We start from the raw sequence: 25098 nt of genomic DNA on the forward strand, positions 1-25098 counted from the left end.
AGGTTTAAGTTGCATTATTCAACTATTAAAAGCTCTAATTTTTTGGTTACTTGGACCTAATATATTTAGCAAATAGATATGCCTTTAAAGGAAACACATTAAGATCGAAAATATATTATTAGAATCACACATTATTATGATTTAGTGGCTAAAGTCGAGCATTGTAAAAAAAGTTAATTATACACTTTTTTGGAAGTTTAAAGAAAAAATTATCGATTTGTTCAAAAGTAATAAACCGAATGCACTTCAAACTTCAAAGTGTTCCAAAAAAAATACAAAAACTGCTTTTAAAAAATGTCAATAAAAATCAATTAATAATTTTCTCTTAAAATAAAAGTACGTGACTTTTTTTATGCACTTATCCACAAACCAGTAAATTTATATACTTGTTAAACTACACAAAATATTCAGACTTTGTAAATTTATCTTAGAGAAATTAGTACAATTGATGCTGATTTTAAAAACATACGTTGATAACAGAAAACACTTGACAAGAGAAAACAAATCTTAGCAAAAGAAAAAAAAAAAAACAACAATTTTTTTTAAAATACACTATAGTTAATTCCTCATAAAAACTACAAAAAATTTCTCATATCTAGTATTATTTGAGTTACCAAACTTTTTGTTCATTAAAATACATTTATCAAATCTTGAAATTATGTAATAATATTCACAAAATTCACAAAGAAAAGCAAATTTAATTGGCATCTAGACAACCGCTCTACGCTTAGCATAGTATTTAATTTTCCAAAGTGCACAAATAAAATAACTCATAGTTGGATAATATAGATTTTTAGATATTCTTCTATGATACATCTGCAAATATAAGATGTTAACATGGACCAACATGATTTCTGTAGATTCATACAATTATTTTAAATGTATAACAACAAAAAATTTCAAAGCAGGCTCATGAGAAAAACCCAACACGACGAATTAATCAATAAAAGTGCTATGTGCGAAATGAGATTGATGAGCCGGCTGTCAAGGGGATTCACTTAAATTTAAATAACGGTGAGATTGAGTTGATAGAAAAAACACGATATCACCTTCTTGTAAGCAAACTAGAGGAAAAAAAAAAAGAGTTTAACTGGTTGTTTTATTGCGAATTGGCTATGTGGTGCGATGAAGTCGATTATGTTAGAATTAAATTGACTGAATTCCATGCATGTTGCTTACTTATCTTATCTTGGCTGTGTTTGGTATACATATAAAGATAAGACTGGTTATTTACTTACTGAGTGGCAGGCTCATCCCTCTGCTGACATTTTCTTTCAGCAGTAGACTTTGAGGTGTTTGACTATTGAAGAATAGGTCTACGCGCTATACTCAGGCAGGTCGGGCCAGTATGCTGTTTTCTCCTTTTTGTCAGTTAGAGTACAAATCATATTTTGATGGTATAGGGAGAACATAAACATGGAGATTACCTATGATGGACTATTTGTAGTGTTTGATATGCATATATGATGTTTTGGGTTGATTGTGTCGTTATGATGTTGCGATTTCGTATGCAATTTAATTAGATGATTATGTGCGAATTTATATATATGAACATAGGGAGATATTGCCCTTGTAGCGAAGGGGGTGCTACATTGATAAAGCTCGTTTTAATTAAAATAAAATTGTCAAGTCAATATTCCAAGTAATTATACCTTGCTATGTCTTGTTCTATTACAATTTTTTTTTTAAAAAAAGATAAATTGTGCAATCTAATCTCATGCTGATTTGCAATCTAATCACTGATCATTTTCTCCAGCACTTAAGACTTGATTACTGTTGGTTATTCCTTTCCTTTTTTCCATTAACGCTTTGTACCAATCCAGATAACCATGAATCTCAAAGCAATTGCTCTTAAGGTGTCCTGTTTTTCCACATTCATCACAATACATATTGTTGCTTTTCAGACTGTGTCTTCTTTCTTTGTGTGAATCTTTGATTAAAAGTCCTCCTACTTTCTTTAACTTGCATGACCATGGTTTGTGTTGTGCTAACAATCTCATAATTAACTTCTCTTTGCTTCTCAACCCTTAAAGTCGTAGAGTAATCCTTGTTAACATTTGGTAAGGGTTCCATGAGCAAGATTTGATTCCTAACGTGATCATAACTATCATGTAACCCCATCAAAAATTGCATTAACTGATTGGAAAAATTCACTTCAGCCAAGGCCTTAGACGCCTTACATTCACACTGAGGCACAGGTGTAAGACAATTGAGTTCATCCCATAACCTTTTCAGTTTAGCATAATATGCAGAAGCAGTCAAGTTCCCTTGTGAAATAGATGCTATTTCTTTCTGTATTTGATATATCAAGTGCCCGTTACTTTCACCAAGATGATTTTCTCGCTCAACCCACAATTCGCTAGCTGAATTGATGTATAAAAAACTCTCAACAATATCTTAGATGTAGAGTTAAGTATCTAAGAAGTGACCATATAGTCATTTCTTACCCATTGTTCATAGTCTTCTGAATCTTACCCATTGGTCAAAAGCAACTAACTAAAATCAGCTATGTAAAGGTGCTAATTTACTAAAGAAAACGCACTAATTATTACAGCAACTTTATCTCAAAACAAATGCGAGTAAGCTAATAAAACTGAAACCCCCACTAATAAAAGCGTTAGTGCTACTGCAATGAGTAGCAACTTCAACTAAGCATAACTACTCTTCAACGTCTCTGCAACTGTTACTGCTGTAGCTCTCTGTAGCTGAGTTTGAGCTGAGAATTCTTCAAATATTATCAAATTTGTCCTCTAGGACTAATTGAATTCTTGCATTCAACAATTCTTAGTAAAAGAATACATAAAGAAAAGGGTGCAAGATTAGAAAAACGAACTTAAAACAAAGAAAAGCGGCCCAAGAAATAATTACACTGCGATTTTCAAAAGATGGGAGCGGTTGATCTTGTGAAGTAGCAGGTTTTTTTCTCCATGGAAATTGTGTGAGAATGTATACAGAGGATTATGTGGAGAAAGCAAAGGAGTGAATAATTGAGGAGACTAGTGACGCTCTGTACCTCTCTGTCACATACAATCCCTATTATATATTCTCTCCTTTTCTCTCACTACCCGTTTAGATCATCAAGACGTCATAAGATAATTAACGTATAAATTAATTTTTTCATATCGTCTGAACCATATTAGTTTAAGAGTGCATAAATGAGAAAAAAAAAATTAAAGCTATCAGTAATTTTAAATGATGTTAGTCATATTCGTATATTGAGGGAGTTCAACAAAAACAACGATACCTAACCAGGTAATGCTCAAATAATAAAGTTAAGATTTCAAAATTTGAGATTATTTGTTAGTTGTTGAAAAATTACTTCTAATTAATATAATTACAAACTTGAGCCATCCAATTCTTTTTTTTTTTTTTTTCCATAAGGTGTTTTCGAGTCGGATCGAGACTACTTCCGACTCTAATTTGTTATTCTTGTTGTGTAAAAATATTTTGCACAGGATGATGTATAAATATGAAACTTCTTGCTCAATAATCGATCTACATGTATTAATGCAATAGAATTTTACATCGTTGCGCTGACCATTGGAATAGCTTGAGCTATCCATTGCACGCTTCCGATTGTAACTCAAAACTCAACGGAGAAGTAACGATGAAAAAGCTCTTGGGGTGCTACATCTTTGAGCTATCATGCAGTAATTTTAGTCCATTTGCTCATAGTGTTCATCGTATGCCATTGCGTACAATCAGGAAAAGCTCTTGTATTGAGAACTTGAGATCGTCTTCAATAGCGTTAGGTGTTATACGGCAAGCCATTTCCCTCAAGTATGTCGACTTCCAATCGCAACCTTTCGATCTAGTGTCAGCCTGTAGAAATCAAAAAGAAAAGAATGAGAAAAACATGCAATCTCTCTACATACTCGTCCATGAAGGCTGAGGCGTTTAGAGTCTTTATTTGGTTTGGTATGTGCTTACTTTAATAACCTCATGTTCCTAAGAGCTGTGTGGGCGTTCAAAAGATTGTTGTAAGAAATTTAAATTCTAAACTAAACACACATTGGCTGGCTCAAAGGATGCACCTTGACAACATTTAAAACCAAATGATAACCTATGTAACTACACATTTCTCTCTCACTTTTCTTACTGAATATAAGTCCATGCTCCTATTTGTTTCCTCTATGTCAATTTTTTTCTCATATCTGAAAATCAAGTAAAGTTTGATGCCATTGCATTTTCCCTTTGTAAACTTTATAAACCAAAGTCCCCCGATTTCTATTATTAAAGCTCTACGTTCTCACTATTATAATCTAGAAAGAGTGGGAATACAATCTTTTGAGGCCTTAGAGAATACTGCGGATGCAAGTTGGAGAGTTGAAGCCTAAATTGGAGAACAATTCTCCATTGATGTTGCAAATTTATTCTCAATTATTCTTGTGTTAAGTTCTGTTCCAAGATTTGCTTTTTCAGAATTTTTTTGTTGTCATACATTTGAAATTTTGTACAAATTTTACACCACACCATATTTATTCATGTTATTGACAGATAAGTTTGCAAGTGCCCCACAACAAAGTTTGCTAGAAAATCGCTATTGTACAAACCACAACTTATTTTACTTGTAAACATCAATAATAAAACAACATATACTAAAATATCGAACGGTCGTCTACATGCCAATTTAATTAATTTATTTTTCAAATAGGTGTATATTTATACTGGCAGATGTTAACATAGTTAATAATGTCTCTTGTTAATTAGCGTCTTCAAAAACTTATAAGACAATTAATAAAAATGTGACATTTTAGCCATTTAATCAACTGAATGATTTTGAAGTACTTTTTATGATTATAAAAAGCAATTCATATTTAGTTTCATTACAACAAAAATAAAATATGGTTTTGAAAATCGACACATTTCATATTATGCACTTAGAGAAAAAGAATTATCACATAGATTTTATACTTCATTACTTATATATTTAGAGATACAGATATATAGAGATTTTTTTAAAAAAAAATAAATAAATTGTGCAATCTAATCTCATGCTGATTTGAAAACAAAAGAGTTGATGGTGGAAGAACATTTTTTCAAATACTAGCAATTGGACAAAATTCATGCATATGCAAGTAAAAAGCTTGTAGTAAATTCACTATTTTAGAAAACAAAAGCATTTCATAAGACAAAACAAATTTGTGAAATATAAACTATAGTTAATTCCTCAAATGCAAATCATATGATTTCTCATGCATGAGACTATTATAGTTACCAAAACTCCATGTTCTTTAAAATCATTTCAAAATTTTGCAAATTATATATATTGACAAAGAAGTACCAATTACCAAATCTAGGTGGGAAAAGATTAAAATTGGCATGTAGACGACCATCCTATATTTTTATATAGTGCTCCATTATCAAAGTTCACAAATAAAACAGTACATGATTGAACAATAAAGATTTTCCAACAAAATTTTATGTGAAATACCTGCAAAGTCGTAGATGTCAATGGCATGAATAAACATGATACTTGTGTATAATTATACAAAATGATAAATAAATGACATCAAAAAATTCCAATGCAAACCCATGAACAAAACCCAACACAACGAACAAACCAAGATAAATTTACAAAAACAAATGGAGGTTCGTTCTTCAATTTAACACTCAACTCTATACTTGCATCCTCATACTCTAATTTGCCCCAAAAATTGCAATTCCTATCTCTTCCAAATTACAACGATGATAACGTTGAACTTTTCACAGAAACCAGACAGAGCTTTAGGTTTTGAAGTTTACAAAGTATAAAAGCAATGGTTTCACCTTTATCTTGACTTTCAAATATGGCAAAAGAATTGACAGAGAAGAATGAATAGAAAACATAGACTTACTTTTCAGTTAGAAAAATAGAAAGAGAAAAATATAGCCACACCAGCCACCATTAAGCTCTAAATATTGTCAAAATACATACTTGTTGTAGCCCATGTGTGATTCAGTTTAGAATTTAAATTTCCTACTCAATCCTTTTGATTCCACACAATTCTTAAGAATATGAGATTACTTTAGTTCGCACAAAATTGACAAACCAAATTTAGACTCCAACCCTCAGCCTTCTAATAAACGAGTGTAGATCACCTATACTCACTCACATGCTTCACTTATACAATCGAATAAATGCATGTTACACATAGTACCGAAAAACGATTTCTCATGAAAGTTGATAGCCTTCTGTAATTGCATGCTATATGTGTTATGACTCGCCAAAAAAAAAAAAAAAAAAAAAGAACAGATATTGCCTTCATATCATATAGTATGCATTAAGACAGAATTGTAAAGAAACTGAGATATGAAAATTATTGGGTGCCACAGTGCCCGCCTGTGACTGAGATCATTGCTCATAGTATTCTCCAGTCGAAAGGCATAAACATGGCAAAAGTGCTTTACGACCAAGAAACCTGTCTAGATGCACTTAAAAAAGCATGCTCTGTTGGCCCATCAATTCGGCCAGAATTTTAAACTCAAACCGAAAGACAACATACAGATGGCCCTTAGAGTCCAATATATATACACACACATATAAAGTTAGGAGATAGGCTGAAATTGATGTTAACAAGGATAATAGTAGGAAATAAAAACTTACTTATGGCTCAGAAAGTGACACATATGTTGATTAATTTGGAACGGAAAGAACGTAAAAAACAGCAGCCAAGCTTCACATGACAATAGCCATCTTGATAGAGAGAAAAATCCATTAATGAAATTAAAGCTCTTAAGTCAAGAGAATGAAATAATATTACTTAAGTTCAATGTTAGGCGAACAGATTTTCTATCTAATACACCAATCAAACAAATTAAGCACATTCATAAGGTAATTTCTCCAATACTACCAATAAAAATTCTTCTTCAAGATTAGATAAATGATGGTTCTAGAGTAAGTCAATGTAATTACTGATAGTAGAGGTAGTTTGCATGTTTTGACTATTCTTGTATCAGTCTAATTATCCTTATTAATAAATGCCTACAAACATATGCGTTAGAAACCTTCACTTCACCATTATCCACCATGCTTATTTTAGCCTACCAACCAAACTTTAATTTTGTTTTTACTTTTATGCTTCTTTGAAGAAACCACGTAATAAGAATTTCCGAAGACAAATAGAATTAGTACCCGAGCTCGCTTCTTCTCCTCTTCCTTATGTTGTCTAGCATGTTTGTAATCCTCCAGTATCGATATCAACCGCGCCTGCTTGTAAAAATTCAGAATTCTATTAGCCAATTTCTCTTAACCATTAGTAAAGTGTTTTAAAACTGGGAAAAACTTTTAATAGCTCACCCCAAGAAATAGTTTCTGTTTCTCATCCTCCCATGCTAGCGTCTTGCTAATTAGATTGTCAACCATAACTGAAAAGCGCAGCTTGTTACCTACCTCCACAAATACAATCTCACCTAATGCAAGGAAAGACACCAACAGCCCTGAGGCCTACCTGGAATCTTATTAACCATAATTCTGGCTCGCTCTGCACGCTTTAGATTTATGTGTGCGCCCCTTCCAGCACTATAACGGTTATCATCCTGACATTCAAAAATAAGAGACGTTAGAAAATGCTAGAAATGGAAACTCTTGTACCTGAATATGGAGAAATTACAACTCTTCCTTACGAATCACTGATCTTTAAATAACTAACGTTCCCATAAGGAAATAATGATTAAATCATTGTCATTTTTGGCTTACTTGATTATAATCTTCAAGCCACTTTTCCTCATCACAGGCAGAAAGCCACCTGTCTATCTTATCGATTATGTCTTTACGGCTCAAAGCTTCATCTTTGGCTTTACATATTTGCGCTTCAACATTAATCTCACATGGATCCACCAAACCTGCAGAGAATCAAGTTCCCAGCATCTAACTTGACTAAGAATCAACAAGACACGAGATGGGGACACCCGTACACAAAAGTACATCTCTTGTAGTCGAGATTAGTTACCAGAGTCTATCAAAGCATTGGTTTTATCAGCAGCGGTGCTTGGATCAGGTTGAATATGAGTTCTACGGCATATAATCTCTAACTCTCACCTCTTCTTCATAACAACTTCCTTCAACCTGCTTGCTTTCATTTTTGTGAGCCTCTCGACCTCTGCTGATACCTGTCGGAGTTAACACTACAGATTGGTCAACTACTCATATGGGAAGGGAGCAGTACAGTTAGGGATTTTATGTTGCCGCTGTACCCGTTCAATCACCTCTAATGAAAGAGCGTCTTGGTTGCACAATTTCTGATTCCGAGGAACCAAGAACAGAAGTAATTCTCAAGAAGCAGACCTTGTCTTCCTTTTGGTGTATCCATCAAGTTCCATAGTTCAAATAGGGATCCAGCTACATCTTTAAGCTGCAACCGCCATAGTTTTCAATGAACAAGTAAATGAAAAATAAACATAAGATTATCGAGATGCACAATACCTTTTGTAGACGAAATTTTCTTTCTGTTTTCAACCCCAGGATAGCCTGATCAAGCCCCTCTAATATGCTTTTACTGATATTTGTCACAAGTTCCATGCATGATCCATGCAAGCTTGGATGGACATCACTCACTGTTTTGCCAAAATCCAAGCTTAGGACACTGGTCAAAGTATGCACTTCATTCACATAATCCAAACCTTTTTGGAGGATTTCAGACTACAAACCAAATCCACGGCCTGCACACTTGCCACCAGTTTAAAAAAAGAACACAATCACCAAATATTCATATAAGACCTAGAAGCATTAGGTCATCAATAAGAGAGAAGGCTAGCAAACAAGTCTATATAATCAAGTACATAGAAAACAAGACCTCGATGACCATGAAAAATCACAGGTGGAGGACTGAAATTCTTCAACCATAAAATCATTTCGAGAGCTATATATAATCTAAAAAATTTGCCAAGAGCCAACTTCGTCCACAATCAATGGCAGTTGGCCCATAGAACATGGTTTTAGTGCTAGCGTAACCATTGATTAGCATTAAGAACAAGTGAAATTGGCAAAACGTCACATACATGACTGAAAGAACAAGTGCAAAATGTACAATTCAATTGTAAATTGGCTTTCAGATTTCACACATTATGAATTAGATACATATGATAAGCTTTAAGAATGATTGAAAAATATAAAGTAAGGTAATTAGTCACCTGGTGATACAATGAAAGTGCCATCTTCTTCATTTTTCCCAGAAGTTCTAGAGGCAATGGAGCCCGACAATAGAAAACACTAGAATACTTCCTTCATTTTTGTAATATAACAACAAGGCACCAGCAATATCATATTTAATTCACCGCAACCAAAAAGACAAAAAAGAACCATATCATATTCTGGTTGGCCCATCGGTTGGGCAAGTACTGATTGGTTTAAGAAGTTTAATCACAGTCCAACCAGAAATTTTAAGTTGAGATCAAATTGGAGTAACAGAGAGTGGATGGCGGCACTTAAGTTTCAGTTAATAACATATAATCATTATGACAGGAGATAGGAGAAATTGACCGCTAGAACACGGGGGAAGTCTGATTGTAGAAACGCCGCCTTGAAAGAAAGAAAACCAAAACCTTCCAAGAAAAAAAATAAATTCAAGAACAAACAAGAAACCGTGTAATCAAGATTGTGAGTGCAGGCAATATGTATAAATGCAATTCCTGGACAAATGGCATGAATCTTGAGCAAGACCGGATTGAACAAATTTGTTATGCAATAGGAAAATTGTGTGAACTCATGCTTCCTGAACTAATTATACAAGAACCCTTGCAAAAGCAAAGTACCTTTTAGGTAATAATCCGAGAAATTCAAGAGAAACCATGTAGTAGTTCCTTGAAACAATTAGCCAAAACCTCCAAGAAAAAGAAAAAAATTCAAGAGTAAATAAGAAACCGTGTAATCAAGAAGTACCTAAACATAAATAAGAAATCGTGGAATCAAGAAGTACCTAAAGATGGAGGCCTGAGGGCGGTCGCAGCACGAGAACGGCGGAGGTGGCTGCCCGAGAACGCGTCGCCATTAGAGCAGGGGCTTTTCTCTTGAACTCTCTCGATTTTGCACTCTCTGGATTTCTTTATGTTTTGTTCAAAATTCTCTTACGGTACAAATTTCAGTTGGGCCCAACGGTAAAAAACTTATTATTATTATTTTTACTTTAATTTATAATGATAACAAAATTAATTCATTTGCTTGAAAATTTAAATTATTACCCAATTGAAAAATGGTTGAATAATAATTATAAAATATAAAATAATATATTCAAATAATAAAATTATGAAATTCAAATGCAATTTTTTTGGAGTGAGTAAGATCAATTACAAAAATTGCGGAAAATATGGTAAAATGAATATATTAAAGTTTTTTGGTTAAGAATAAAATAGAATTTTTTGGATAAATAACAAAAATAGTGAACTACTAGCCATGTGCTACTATAATTAAATTCTTACTAAATTTTATTTCCAGGAAATAATTAGCATTCATTTTTAACAGCAATATATAAGTTTCAATGAGTTTACAAAATTTGTTCATCTACTTTATTATAAAAAAACAAAAAAAACCCTTTGTCGTGCCAAATTTATCCTTGAATTCACTTATTTCTCTAAAATTTTTTGATCAGAATAGTAATTTTATATTTTGTAATAATTTTATAATTATAATTTTTTTCTCTCACCCAATGCTCCATTATTTCTCTCACATCAAACTTCTCCATATTTTTTTTTATTAAATTAACAATCATAATATATTTTTTCTCTGTTGCGTGATGTATCTTTCCTCTAACAAACTTTTTGTCTTTCTCACTCACACGCCATGATTATTGTTTTCACAAAAAAAGAATCTCTTAATCTTATATCATGACTATTTTAATGCTTGCGAGAAGCGCGTGCAGCATCGATTAATTTATTAATACATAAACTCAAATAATTACTGCAATTTGAGTGTTATATTTATTGTTAGTCCTCTCAACCATAAGTTTATTGATTCAATTACAATTTATCAATTTAACATATTAAAAATGAATGAATCCACATATCCACTTAATTATAATTGGGCTAGCTATACATTTTTACAAAAAATGGTTTACAAGTTACACTTCAAAAAAATTATTTTATAGTAACAACTTTTTAAACGGCCAAGTTAATAATGTAAAAAAAAGATTAATTTATAACGACCGTTGTAACGGCACCTCCTATCGCTGCTTTTTTTGGTAATAAGAAATCTTTGTAACGCCTTGCTCGAAAGTCGTTACAATTTGTAACGGCTGTTGTATTGTAATAGGTATGAGAGACCGTTACAATAGTAGTTCAATTGCAAAAAATACATTTAGACCTGTTTTTGGAACTGTTACATTAAATTTGATTTAATAATTATTGAAATGGTCTTTATAACACACATAAAATGTTAACATGGACCAACATAATTATTGTAAATTTATACAATATTTAAATGTATATAATAATAAAAAATTTCAAAGCATGCCCATTAAAAAAAACTCAACACGACGAATTAACCAAAAATAATTTCAAAGCCAGTAGCCCATTGTTCTATGTCATTTAAGCTTATTATCGATCAACACAGAGGTAAGTGTTGTCAAACAACAATCAAAATGCACGTTAAATCTCTACAGTGCCAACATCCAACCAAAGCTATGTAGTGATGATAAGTAACTTCTTGATAGAAAAACAGTTTGATTTTTCTTTAACATCCTGAAACCTGAAAAAGGACGAGCATCATATAAATGATCAGTAGCCACTTCACAAAAATATCTTTTCTTTAAAAAAGAAAAAAAATAGAAAGAAAACACTTAATTATTTACTTATTGAGTGGCAGGCTTATCCCTCTGCTGACATTTTCTTTCACGAGTAGACTTTGAGGTGTTTGACTATTGAAGAATAGGTCTACGCGCTATACTCAGGCAGGTTGGGCCAGTATGCTGTTTTCTCCTTTTTGTCAGTTAGAGTACAAATCACATTTTGATGGTATAGGGAGAACATAAGCATGGAGATTACCTATGATGGACTATTTGTAGTGTTTGATATGCATATATGATGTTTTGGGTTGATTGTGTCGTTATGATGTTGGAATTTCGTATGCAATTTAATTAGATGATTATGTGCGAATTTATATATATGAACATAGGGACTACTATAAGTATGACGTTTAGGGTAGATATTGCCCTTGTAGCGAAGGGGTGCTACATTAATAAAGCTCGTTGTAATTAAAATAAAATTGTCAAGTCAATATTCCAAGTAATTATACCTTGCTATTTCTTGTTCTGTTACAATCTTTTTAAAAAAAAAAAAAAGATAAATTGTGCAATCTAATCTCATGCTGATTTGCAATCTAATCACTGATAATTTTCTTCAGCACTTAAGACTTGATTACTGTTGGTTATTCCTTTCCTTTTTTCCATTAACGCTTTGTACCAATCCGGATAACCATGAATCTCAAAGCAATTGCTCTTAAGGTGTCCTGTTTTTCCACATTCATCACAATACATATTGTTGCTTTTCAGACTGTGTCTTCTTTCTTTGTGTGAATCTTTGATTAAAAGTCCTCCTACTTTCTTTAACTTGCATGACCATGGTTTGTGTTGTGCTAACAATCTCATAATTAACTTCTCTTGCTTCTCAACCCTTAAAGTCGTAGAGTAATCCTTGTTAACATTTGGTAAGGGTTCCATGAGCAAGATTTGATTCCTAACGTGATCATAACTATCATGTAACCCCATCAAAAATTGCATTAATTGATTGGAAAAATTCACTTCAGCCAAGGCCTTAGACGCCTTACATTCACACTGAGGCACAGGTGTAAGACAATTGAGTTCATCCCATAACCTTTTCAGTTTAGCATAATATGCAGAAGCAGTCAAGTTCCCTTGTGAAATAGATGCTATTTCTTTCTGTATTTGATATATCAAGTGCCCGTTACTTTCACCAAGATGATTTTCTAGTTCAACCCACAATTCCCTAACTGAATTGATGTATAAAAACCTCTCAACAATATCCTTGGATGTAGAGTTAAGTATCTAAGAAGTGACCATATAGTCATTTCTTACCCATTGTTCATAGTCTTCTGAATCTTACCCATTGGTCAAAAGCAACTAACTAAAATTGGCTATGTAAAGGTGCTAATTTACTAAAGAAAACGCACTAATTATTACAGCAACTTTATCTCAAAACAAATGCGAGTAAGCTAATAAAACTGAAACCCCCACTAATAAAAGCGTTAGTGCTACTGCAATGAGTAGCAACTTCAACTAAACATAACTACTCTTCGACGTCTCTGCAACTGTTACTGCTGCAGCTCTCTGTAGCTGAGTTTGAGCTGAGAATTCTTCAAATATTATCAAATTTCTCCTCTAGGACTAATTGAATTCTTGCATTCAACAATTCTTAGTAAAAGAATACATAAAGAAAAGGGTGCAAGATTAGAAAAACGAACTTAAAACAAAGAAAAGCGGCCCAAGAAATAATTACACTGCGATTTTCAAAAGATGGGAGCGGTTGATCTTGTAAAGTAGCAGGTTTTTTTCTCCATGGAAATTGTGTGAGAATGTATACAGAGGATTATGTGGAGAAAGCAAAGGAGTGAATAATTGAGGAGACTAGTGACGCTCTGTATCTCTCTCTCTCTGTCACATACACACCCTATCATATATTTTCTCCTTTTCTCTCACTACCCGTTTAGATCATCAAGACGTCATAAGATAACTAACGTATAAATTAATTTTTTCATATCGTCTGAACCATATTAGTTTAAGAGTGCATAAATGAGAAAAAAAAAATTAAAGCTATCAGTAATTTTAAATGATGTTAGTCATATTCGTATATTGAGGGAGTTCAACAAAAACAACGATACCTAACCAGGTAATGCTCAAATAATAAAGTTAAGATTTCAAAATTTGAGATTATTTGTTAGTTGTTGAAAAATTACTTCTAATTAATATAATTACAAACTTGAGCCATCCAATTCTTTTTTTTTTTTATTTTTCCATAAGGTGTTTTCGAGTCGGATCGAGACTACTTCCGACTCTAATTGGTATTCTTGTTGTGTAAAAATATTTTGCACAGGATGATGTATAAATATGAAACTTCTTGCTCAATAATCGATCTACATGTATTAATGCAATAGAATTTTACATCGTTGCGCTGACCATTGGAATAGCTTGAGCTATCCATTGCACGCTTCCGATTGTAACTCAAAACTCAACGGAGAAGTAACGATGAAAAAGCTCTTGGGGTGCTACATCTTTGAGCTATCATGCAGTAATTTTAGTCCATTTGCTCATAGTGTTCATCGTATGCCATTGCGTACAATCAGGAAAAGCTCTTGTGTTGAGAACTTGAGATCGTCTTCAATAGCGTTAGGTGTTATACGGCAAGCCATTTCCCTCAAGTATGTCGACTTCCAATCGCAACCTTTCGATCTAGTGTCAGCCTGTAGAAATCAAAAAGAAAAGAATGAGAAAAACATGCAATCTCTCTACATACTCGTCCATGAAGGCTGAGGCGTTTAGAGTCTTTATTTGGTTTGGTATGTGCTTACTTTAATAACCTCATGTTCCTAAGAGCTGTGTGGGCGTTCAAAAGATTGTTGTAAGAAATTTAAATTCTAAACTAAACACACATTGGCTGGCTCAAAGGATGCACCTTGACAACATTTAAAACCAAATGATAACCTATGTAACTACACATTTCTCTCTCACTTTTCTTACTGAATATAAGTCCATGCTCCTATTTGTTTCCTCTATGTCAATTTTTTTCTCATATCTGAAAATCAAGTAAAGTTTGATGCCATTGCATTTTCCCTTTGTAAACTTTATAAACCAAAGTCCCCCGATTTCTATTATTAAAGCTCTACGTTCTCACTATTATAATCTAGAAAGAGTGGGAATACAATCTTTTGAGGCCTTAGAGAATACTGCGGATGCAAGTTGGAGAGTTGAAGCCTAAATTGGAGAACAATTCTCCATTGATGTTGCAAATTTATTCTCAATTATTCTTGTGTTAAGTTCTGTTCCAAGATTTGCTTTTTCAGAATTTTTTTGTTGTCATACATTTGAAATTTTGTACAAATTTTACACCACACCATATTTATTCATGTTATTGACAGATAAGTTTGCAAGTGCCCCACAACAAAGTTTGCTAGAAAATCGCTATTGTACAAACCACAACTTATTTTACTTGTAAACATCAATAATAAAACAACATATACTAAAATATCGAACGGTCGTCTACATGCCAATTTAATTAATTTATTTTTCAAATAGGTGTATATTTATACTGGCAGATGTTAACATAGTTAATAATGTCTCTTGTTAATTAGCGTCTTCAAAAACTTATAAGACAATTAATAAAAATGTGACATTTTAGCCATTTAATCAACTGAATGATTTTGAAGTACTTTTTATGATTATAAAAAGCAATTCATATTTAGTTTCATTACAACAAAAATAAAATATGGTTTTGAAAATCGACACATTTCATATTATGCACTTAGAGAAAAAGAATTATCACATAGATTTTATACTTCATTACTTATATATTTAGAGATACAGATATATAGAGATTTTTTTAAAAAAAAATAAATAAATTGTGCAATCTAATCTCATGCTGATTTGAAAACAAAAGAGTTGATGGTGGAAGAACATTTTTTCAAATACTAGCAATTGGACAAAATTCATGCATATGCAAGTAAAAAGCTTGTAGTAAATTCACTATTTTAGAAAACAAAAGCATTTCATAAGACAAAACAAATTTGTGAAATATAAACTATAGTTAATTCCTCAAATGCAAATCATATGATTTCTCATGCATGAGACTATTATAGTTACCAAAACTCCATGTTCTTTAAAATCATTTCAAAATTTTGCAAATTATATATATTGACAAAGAAGTACCAATTACCAAATCTAGGTGGGAAAAGATTAAAATTGGCATGTAGACGACCATCCTATATTTTTATATAGTGCTCCATTATCAAAGTTCACAAATAAAACAGTACATGATTGAACAATAAAGATTTTCCAACAAAATTTTATGTGAAATACCTGCAAAGTCGTAGATGTCAATGGCATGAATAAACATGATACTTGTGTATAATTATACAAAATGATAAATAAATGACATCAAAAAATTCCAATGCAAACCCATGAACAAAACCCAACACAACGAACAAACCAAGATAAATTTACAAAAACAAATGGAGGTTCGTTCTTCAATTTAACACTCAACTCTATACTTGCATCCTCATACTCTAATTTGCCCCAAAAATTGCAATTCCTATCTCTTCCAAATTACAACGATGATAACGTTGAACTTTTCACAGAAACCAGACAGAGCTTTAGGTTTTGAAGTTTACAAAGTATAAAAGCAATGGTTTCACCTTTATCTTGACTTTCAAATATGGCAAAAGAATTGACAGAGAAGAATGAATAGAAAACATAGACTTACTTTTCAGTTAGAAAAATAGAAAGAGAAAAATATAGCCACACCAGCCACCATTAAGCTCTAAATATTGTCAAAATACATACTTGTTGTAGCCCATGTGTGATTCAGTTTAGAATTTAAATTTCCTACTCAATCCTTTTGATTCCACACAATTCTTAAGAATATGAGATTACTTTAGTTCGCACAAAATTGACAAACCAAATTTAGACTCCAACCCTCAGCCTTCTAATAAACGAGTGTAGATCACCTATACTCACTCACATGCTTCACTTATACAATCGAATAAATGCATGTTACACATAGTACCGAAAAACGATTTCTCATGAAAGTTGATAGCCTTCTGTAATTGCATGCTATATGTGTTATGACTCGCCAAAAAAAAAAAAAAAAAAAGAGAACAGATATTGCCTTCATATCATATAGTATGCATTAAGACAGAATTGTAAAGAAACTGAGATATGAAAATTATTGGGTGCCACAGTGCCCGCCTGTGACTGAGATCATTGCTCATAGTATTCTCCAGTCGAAAGGCATAAACATGGCAAAAGTGCTTTACGACCAAGAAACCTGTCTAGATGCACTTAAAAAAGCATGCTCTGTTGGCCCATCAATTCGGCCAGAATTTTAAACTCAAACCGAAAGACAACATACAGATGGCCCTTAGAGTCCAATATATATACACACACATATAAAGTTAGGAGATAGGCTGAAATTGATGTTAACAAGGATAATAGTAGGAAATAAAAACTTACTTATGGCTCAGAAAGTGACACATATGTTGATTAATTTGGAACGGAAAGAACGTAAAAAACAGCAGCCAAGCTTCACATGACAATAGCCATCTTGATAGAGAGAAAAATCCATTAATGAAATTAAAGCTCTTAAGTCAAGAGAATGAAATAATATTACTTAAGTTCAATGTTAGGCGAACAGATTTTCTATCTAATACACCAATCAAACAAATTAAGCACATTCATAAGGTAATTTCTCCAATACTACCAATAAAAATTCTTCTTCAAGATTAGATAAATGATGGTTCTAGAGTAAGTCAATGTAATTACTGATAGTAGAGGTAGTTTGCATGTTTTGACTATTCTTGTATCAGTCTAATTATCCTTATTAATAAATGCCTACAAACATATGCGTTAGAAACCTTCACTTCACCATTATCCACCATGCTTATTTTAGCCTACCAACCAAACTTTAATTTTGTTTTTACTTTTATGCTTCTTTGAAGAAACCACGTAATAAGAATTTCCGAAGACAAATAGAATTAGTACCCGAGCTCGCTTCTTCTCCTCTTCCTTATGTTGTCTAGCATGTTTGTAATCCTCCAGTATCGATATCAACCGCGCCTGCTTGTAAAAATTCAGAATTCTATTAGCCAATTTCTCTTAACCATTAGTAAAGTGTTTTAAAACTGGGAAAAACTTTTAATAGCTCACCCCAAGAAATAGTTTCTGTTTCTCATCCTCCCATGCTAGCGTCTTGCTAATTAGATTGTCAACCATAACTGAAAAGCGCAGCTTGTTACCTACCTCCACAAATACAATCTCACCTAATGCAAGGAAAGACACCAACAGCCCTGAGGCCTACCTGGAATCTTATTAACCATAATTCTGGCTCGCTCTGCACGCTTTAGATTTATGTGTGCGCCCCTTCCAGCACTATAACGGTTATCATCCTGACATTCAAAAATAAGAGACGTTAGAAAATGCTAGAAATGGAAACTCTTGTACCTGAATATGGAGAAATTACAACTCTTCCTTACGAATCACTGATCTTTAAATAACTAACGTTCCCATAAGGAAATAATGATTAAATCATTGTCATTTTTGGCTTACTTGATTATAATCTTCAAGCCACTTTTCCTCATCACAGGCAGAAAGCCACCTGTCTATCTTATCGATTATGTCTTTACGGCTCAAAGCTTCATCTTTGGCTTTACATATTTGCGCTTCAACATTAATCTCACATGGATCCACCAAACCTGCAGAGAATCAAGTTCCCAGCATCTAACTTGACTAAGAATCAACAAGACACGAGATGGGGACACCCGTACACAAAAGTACATCTCTTGTAGTCGAGATTAGTTACCAGAGTCTATCAAAGCATTGGTTTTATCAGCAGCGGTGCTTGGATCAGGTTGAATATGAGTTCTACGGCATATAATCTCTAACTCTCACCTCTTCTTCATAACAACTTCCTTCAACCTGCTTGCTTTCATTTTTGTGAGCCTCTCGACCTCTGCTGATACCTGTCGGAGTTAACACTACAGATTGGTCAACTACTCATATGGGAAGGGAGCAGTACAGTTAGGGATTTTATGTTGCCGCTGTACCCGTTCAATCAACTCTAATGAAAGAGCGTCTTGGTTGCACAATTTCTGATTCCGAGGAACCAAGAACAGAAGTAATTCTCAAGAAGCAGACCTTGTCTTCCTTTGGTGTATCCATCAAGTTCCATAGTTCAAATAGGGATCCAGCTACATCTTTAAGCTGCAACCACCATAGTTTTCAATGAACAAGTAAATGAAAAATAAACATAAGATTATCGAGATGCACAATACCTTTTGTAGACGAAATTTTCTTTCTGTTTTCAACCCCAGGATAGCCTGATCAAGCCCCTCTAATATGCTGTTACTGATATTTGTCACAAATTCCATGCATGATCCATGCAAGCTTGGATGGACATCACTCACTGTTTTGCCAAAATCCAAGCTTAGGAAACTGGTCAAAGTATGCACTTCATTCACATAATCCAAAACTTTTTGGAGGATTTCAGACTACAAACCAAATCCACGGCCTGCACACTTGCCACCAGTTTAAAAAAAGAACACAATCACCAAATATTCATATAAGACCTAGAAGCATTAGGTCATCAATAAGAGAGAAGGCTAGCAAACATGTCTATATAATCAAGTACACAGAAAACAAGACCTCGATGACCATGAAAATCACAGGTGGAGGACTGAAATTCTTCAACCATAAAATCATTTCGAGAGCTATATATAATCTAAAAAATTTGCCAAGAGCCAACTTCGTCCACAATCAATGGCAGTTGGCCCATAGAACATGGTTTTAGTGCTAGCGTAACCATTGATTAGCATTAAGAACAAGTGAAATTGGCAAAACGTCACATACATGACTGAAAGAACAAGTGCAAAATGTACAATTCAATTGTAAATTGGCTTTCAGATTTCACACATTATGAATTAGTTACATATGATAAGCTTTAAGAATGATTGAAAAATATAAAGTAAGGTAATTAGTCACCTGGTGATACAATGAAAGTGCCATCTTCTTCATTTTTCCCAGAAGTTCTAGAGGCAATGGAGCCTGACAATAAAAAACACTAGAATACTTCCTTCATTTTTGTAATACAACCACAAGGCACCAGCAATATCATATTTAATTCACCGCAACCAAAAAGACAAAAAAGAACCATATCATATTCTGGTTGACCCATCGGTTGGGCAAGTAATGATTGGTTTAAGAAGTTTAATCACAGTCCAACCAGAAATTTTAAGTTGAGATCAAATTGGGGTAACAGAGAGTGGATGGCGGCACTTAAATTTCAGTTAATAACATATAATCATTATGACAGGAGATAGGAGAAATTGACCGCTAGAACACGGGGGAAGTCTGATTGTAGAAACGCCGCCTTGAAAGAAAGAAAACCAAAACCTTCCAAGAAAAAAATAAATTCAAGAACAAACAAGAAACCGTGTAATCAAAATTGTGAGTGCAGGCAATATGTATAAATGCAATTCCTGGACAAATGGCATGAATCTTGAGCAAGACCGGATTGAACAAATTTGTTATGCAATAGGAAAATTGTGTGAACTCATGCTTCCTGAACTAATTATACAAGAACCCTTGCAAAAGCAAAGTACCTTTTTAGGTAATAATCCGAGAAATTCAAGAGAAACCATGTAGTAGTTCCTTGAAACAATTAGCCAAAACCTCCAAGAAAAAGAAAAAAATTCAAGAGTAAATAAGAAACTGTGTAATCAAGAAGTACCTAAACATAAATAAGAAATCGTGGAATCAAGAAGTACCTAAAGATGGAGGCCGGAGGGCGGTCGCAGCACGAGAACGGCGGAGGTGGCTGCCTGAGAACGCGTCGCCATTAGAGCAGGGGCTTTTCTCTTGGACTCTCTCGATTTTGCACTCTCTCGATTTCTTTATGTTTTGTTCAAAATTCTCTTACGGTACAAATTTCAGTTGGGCCCAACGGTAAAAAACTTATTATTATTATTTTTACTTTAATTTATAATGATAACAAAATTAATTCATTTGCTTGAAAATTTAAATTATTACCCAATTGAAAAATGGTTGAATAATAATTATAAAATATAAAATAATATATTCAAATAATAAAATTATGAAATTCAAATGCAAATTTTTTGGAGTGAGTAAGAGGAATTACAAAAATTGCGAAAAATATGGTAAAATGAATATATTAAAGTTTTTTGGTTAAGAATAAAATAGAATTTTTTGGATAAATAACAAAAATAGTGAACTACTAGCCATGTGCTACTATAATTAAATTCTTACTAAATTTTATTTCCAGGAAATAATTAGCATTCATTTTTAACAGCAATATATAAGTTTCAATGAGTTTACAAAATTTGTTCATCTACTTTATTATAAAAAAACAAAAAAAACCCTTTGTCGTGCCAAATTTATCCTTGAATTCACTTTTTTCTCTAAAATTTTTTTATTAGAATAGTAATTTTAATTTTTTTAATAATTTTATAATTATAATTTTTTTTCTCTCACCCAATGCTCCATTATTTCTCTCACATCAAACTTCTCCATATTTTTTTTTTATTAAATTAACAATCATAATATATTTTTTCTCTGTTGCGTGATGTTTCTTTCCTCTAACAAACTTTTTGTCTTTCTCACTCTCACGCCATGATTGTTGTTTTCACAAAAAAAGAATCTCTTAATCTGATATCATGACTTTTTTAATGCTTGCGAGAAGCGCGTGCAGCAGCGATTAATTTATTAATACATAAACTCAAATAATTACTGCAATTTGAGTGTTATATTTATTGTTAGTCCTCTCAACCATAAGTTTATTGATTCAATTACAATTTATCAATTTAACATATTAAAAATGAATGAATCCACATATCCACTTAATTATAAGTGGCTAGCTATACATTTTTACAAAAAATGGTTTACAAGTTACTCTTCAAAAAAATTATTTTATAGTAACAGCTTTTTAAACGGCCAAGTTAATAATGTAAAAAAAAGATTAATTTATAACGACCGTTGTAACGGCACCTCCTATCGCGGCTTTTTTTGGTAATAAGAAATCTTTGTAACGGCTTGCTTGAAAGTCGTTACAATTTGTAACGGTTGTTGTATTGTAATAGGTATGAGAGACCGTTACAATAGTAGTTCGATTGCAAAAAATACATTTAGACCTGTTTTTGGAACTGTTACATTAAATTTGATTTAATAATTATTGAAATGGTCTTTATAACACACATAAAATGTTAACATGGACAAAATGCATAAAACCCCCCTGTGTTTTAAAAAGTCTGCAAAAACAACCCTCTTGTTATGAGAATAGGCTAAAAGCCCCCTCCTATTTTGTTTTAGTCAGCAAAAAAATCCCATTCTATTAGAAACTAACGGGAGGTGGAGAAACGCGCGTCTGCTGCGTTTGTAGTGTTTTTCTGCGATTTAAGTTGATATTTAATGACTTTTTGAACCAAAATATCCCCCTATGGGTCTATATAATATGCAAAGGGGTTTTTTGCTTGTTTTGTGTCTTCTTTTGCCATTTCTCACCCTAAAAAAAAAATAAGTGTTAAATTTTGCCATATTAAATTTAAGTTTAAATTCAAAGAATTTTATATTTGTTAATTGTTAAATCCAAAATTATTTTAATTAATTAAAATATATGTTTAATTACAGTAATTGTCATTGTAATGTATTCTTAATTAGTTAAAATAATTAATTATTGTAATTATTTAAAATATTCTTAATTAACTAAAATATATTTTAATTAATATAATTAAAATTAATTAAAAAATTAAAAAAAAAAAAAGAAGAAGAAGTCAGACGGCGAAGCATTCGCGGTGCTCAGCGATCGGAAAACTGAAATGCATGTATAGAGTTGACGAAAATCAGTGGGAGGGGGCTCATTCGATTCGCAAGAAGGAGACGAAGCGATTGGTGGTGGTCCACGACCGTGGTTCGCTCCGGTGACGGCGAATCGACGGCGAAAAGCTTTGGTGGTCGTGGTGGTAGCCCATCGTCTATGATTGATGAAATCCCAAATTGTTTGAGGGAAAATGTTCGCCTCATCAAGGGGATTCGAATGATATGTGTGGCGCCCGGTGACTCGACGTGACGACGCCGGAATTTTAGAGAGAAGATGGCGGTGAAATATTGGGCGTACCTATGGATTTCAAGGGTGCCGTGGTGACGCGTCTGGAGGAATTTCACGACACGAACACTATGGCTGGACCGGTCGTACGACGGTGAATCGAACAGTGGTAGTTGTGACGGCAGACGCGCCGGCGTTCGGCCGGCCGGTGGCAGCGGCGAAGGGGTGGGGGTGGGGTTGTTAGTTTATATAATAATAATAATAATAATGATAATATATTTTTTTTAATTTTAAATTATTTTTTTAAAATCTAACGGTTGAAATTAATTGATTAGATCTAACGATCAGTATTTGATCAAAGAAGATCCAACGGTCATTAAAATAAGAAATAATATATATTAAGTAAAGGTATAACGGTCATTTTCTAAAAAATTAACGTTGTTAGTTGGATTTAACGGAGAGGGGGCGATTGAGCTGAATTTTACAAATACAGGTGGGCTTTTAGCCTATTCTCATAACAAGAGGGTTGTTTTTGCATACTTTTTAAAACACAGGGAGGTTTTATGCATTTTGTCCGTTAATAATGTAAAAAATAGATTAATTTATAACGACCGTTGTAACGGCACCTCCTATCGCGCCTTTTTTTGGTAATAAGAAATCTTGGTAACGGCTTGCTTGAAAGTCGTTACAATTTGTAACGGCTGTTGTATTGTAATAGGTATGAGAGACCGTTACAATAGTAGTTCAATTGCAAAAAATGCATTTAGACCTGTTTTTGGAACTGTTACATTAAATTTGATTTAATAATTATTGAAATGGTCTTTATAACACACATAAAATGTTAACATGGACCAACATAACTATTGTAAATTTATACAATATTTAAATGTATAACAATAAAAAATTTCAAAGCATGCCCATTAAAAAAAACTCAATACGACGAATTAACCAAAAATAATTTCAAAGTCAGTAGCCCATTGTTCTATGTCATGTAAGCTTATTATCGATCAACACAGAGGTAAGTGTTGTCAAACAACAATCAATTTCAAACGAATTAACAACAATCAAAATACAATCAAAAAAAGATAAATTGTGCAATCTAATCTCATGCTGATTTGCAATCTAATCACTGATAATTTTCTCCAGCACTTAAGACTTGATTACTGTTGGTTATTCCTTTCCTTTTTTCCATTAACGCTTTGTACCAATCCGGATAACCATGAATCTCAAAGCAATTGCTCTTAAGGTGTCCTGTTTTTCCACATTCATCACAATACATATTGTTGCTTTTCGGACTGTGTCTTCTTTCTTTGTGTGAATCTTTGATTAAAAGTCCTCCTACTTTCTTTAACTTGCATGACCATGGTTTGTGTTGTGCTAACAATCTCATAATTAACTTCTCTTTGCTTCTCAACCCTTAAAGTCGTAGAGTAATCCTTGTTAACATTTGGTAAGGGTTCCATGAGCAAGATTTGATTCCTAACGTGATCATAACTATCATGTAACCCCATCAAAAATTGCATTAATTGATTGGAAAAATTCACTTCAGCCAAGGCCTTAGACGCCTTACATTCACACTGAGGCACAGGTGTAAGACAATTGAGTTCATCCCATAACCTTTTCAGTTTAGCATAATATGCAGAAGCAGTCAAGTTCCCTTGTGAAATAGATGCTATTTCTTTCTGTATTTGATATATCAAGTGCCCGTTACTTTCACCAAGATGATTTTCTAGTTCAACCCACAATTCCCTAACTGAATTGATGTATAAAAACCTCTCAACAATATCCTTGGATGTAGAGTTAAGTATCTAAGAAGTGACCATATAGTCATTTCTTACCCATTGTTCATAGTCTTCTGAATCTTACCCATTGGTCAAAAGCAACTAACTAAAATTGGCTATGTAAAGGTGCTAATTTACTAAAGAAAACGCACTAATTATTACAGCAACTTTATCTCAAAACAAATGCGAGTAAGCTAATAAAACTGAAACCCCCACTAATAAAAGCGTTAGTGCTACTGCAATGAGTAGCAACTTCAACTAAACATAACTACTCTTCGACGTCTCTGCAACTGTTACTGCTGCAGCTCTCTGTAGCTGAGTTTGAGCTGAGAATTCTTCAAATATTATCAAATTTGTCCTCTAGGACTAATTGAATTCTTGCATTCAACAATTCTTAGTAAAAGAATACATAAAGAAAAGGGTGCAAGATTAGAAAAACGAACTTAAAACAAAGAAAAGCGGCCCAAGAAATAATTACACTGCGATTTTCAAAAGATGGGAGTGGTTGATCTTGTAAAGTAGCAGGTTTTTTTCTCCATGGAAATTGTGTGAGAATGTATACAGAGGA

The 25098-nt window shown here is 33.0% G+C and overlaps 1 protein-coding gene and 2 pseudogenes across 3 annotated transcripts; all 3 read right to left on the minus strand.

Annotated features, from left to right (window-relative positions):
- Positions 1-3460: 3460 nt before the first annotated feature.
- LOC105174430 (65-kDa microtubule-associated protein 6-like) lies at positions 3461-9144 on the minus strand (annotated as a pseudogene). Its single transcript, XR_016062725.1, has 9 exons — positions 9112-9144; positions 8405-8620; positions 8176-8333; positions 7932-8091; positions 7679-7824; positions 7431-7518; positions 7280-7347; positions 7115-7189; positions 3461-3822 (listed from the first exon to the last, which is right to left on the minus strand). The product of XR_016062725.1 is annotated as a 65-kDa microtubule-associated protein 6-like (transcript).
- A 3149-nt stretch (positions 9145-12293) lies between these two features.
- LOC148785136 (uncharacterized) lies at positions 12294-13008 on the minus strand. The gene is made up of 2 exons (XM_088875232.1): positions 13005-13008; positions 12294-12919 (listed from the first exon to the last, which is right to left on the minus strand). The coding sequence occupies exons 1-2, from the start codon at positions 13006-13008 to the stop codon at positions 12294-12296; spliced, it is 630 nt and encodes a 209-aa protein (XP_088731358.1).
- A 1016-nt stretch (positions 13009-14024) lies between these two features.
- LOC148785137 (65-kDa microtubule-associated protein 6-like) lies at positions 14025-24591 on the minus strand (annotated as a pseudogene). The gene is made up of 11 exons (XR_016062726.1): positions 24588-24591; positions 24294-24502; positions 19674-19736; positions 18968-19183; positions 18740-18896; positions 18496-18655; positions 18243-18388; positions 17995-18082; positions 17844-17911; positions 17679-17753; positions 14025-14386 (listed from the first exon to the last, which is right to left on the minus strand). The product of XR_016062726.1 is annotated as a 65-kDa microtubule-associated protein 6-like (transcript).
- Between the last annotated feature and the right edge of the window lie 507 nt (positions 24592-25098).

Source organism: Sesamum indicum, linkage group LG11 (genome assembly GCF_026168435.1).
Source record: "Sesamum indicum cultivar Baizhima isolate 11 linkage group LG11, ASM2616843v1, whole genome shotgun sequence".
In the NCBI taxonomy this organism is placed as follows: Eukaryota; Viridiplantae; Streptophyta; class Magnoliopsida; order Lamiales; family Pedaliaceae; genus Sesamum; species Sesamum indicum.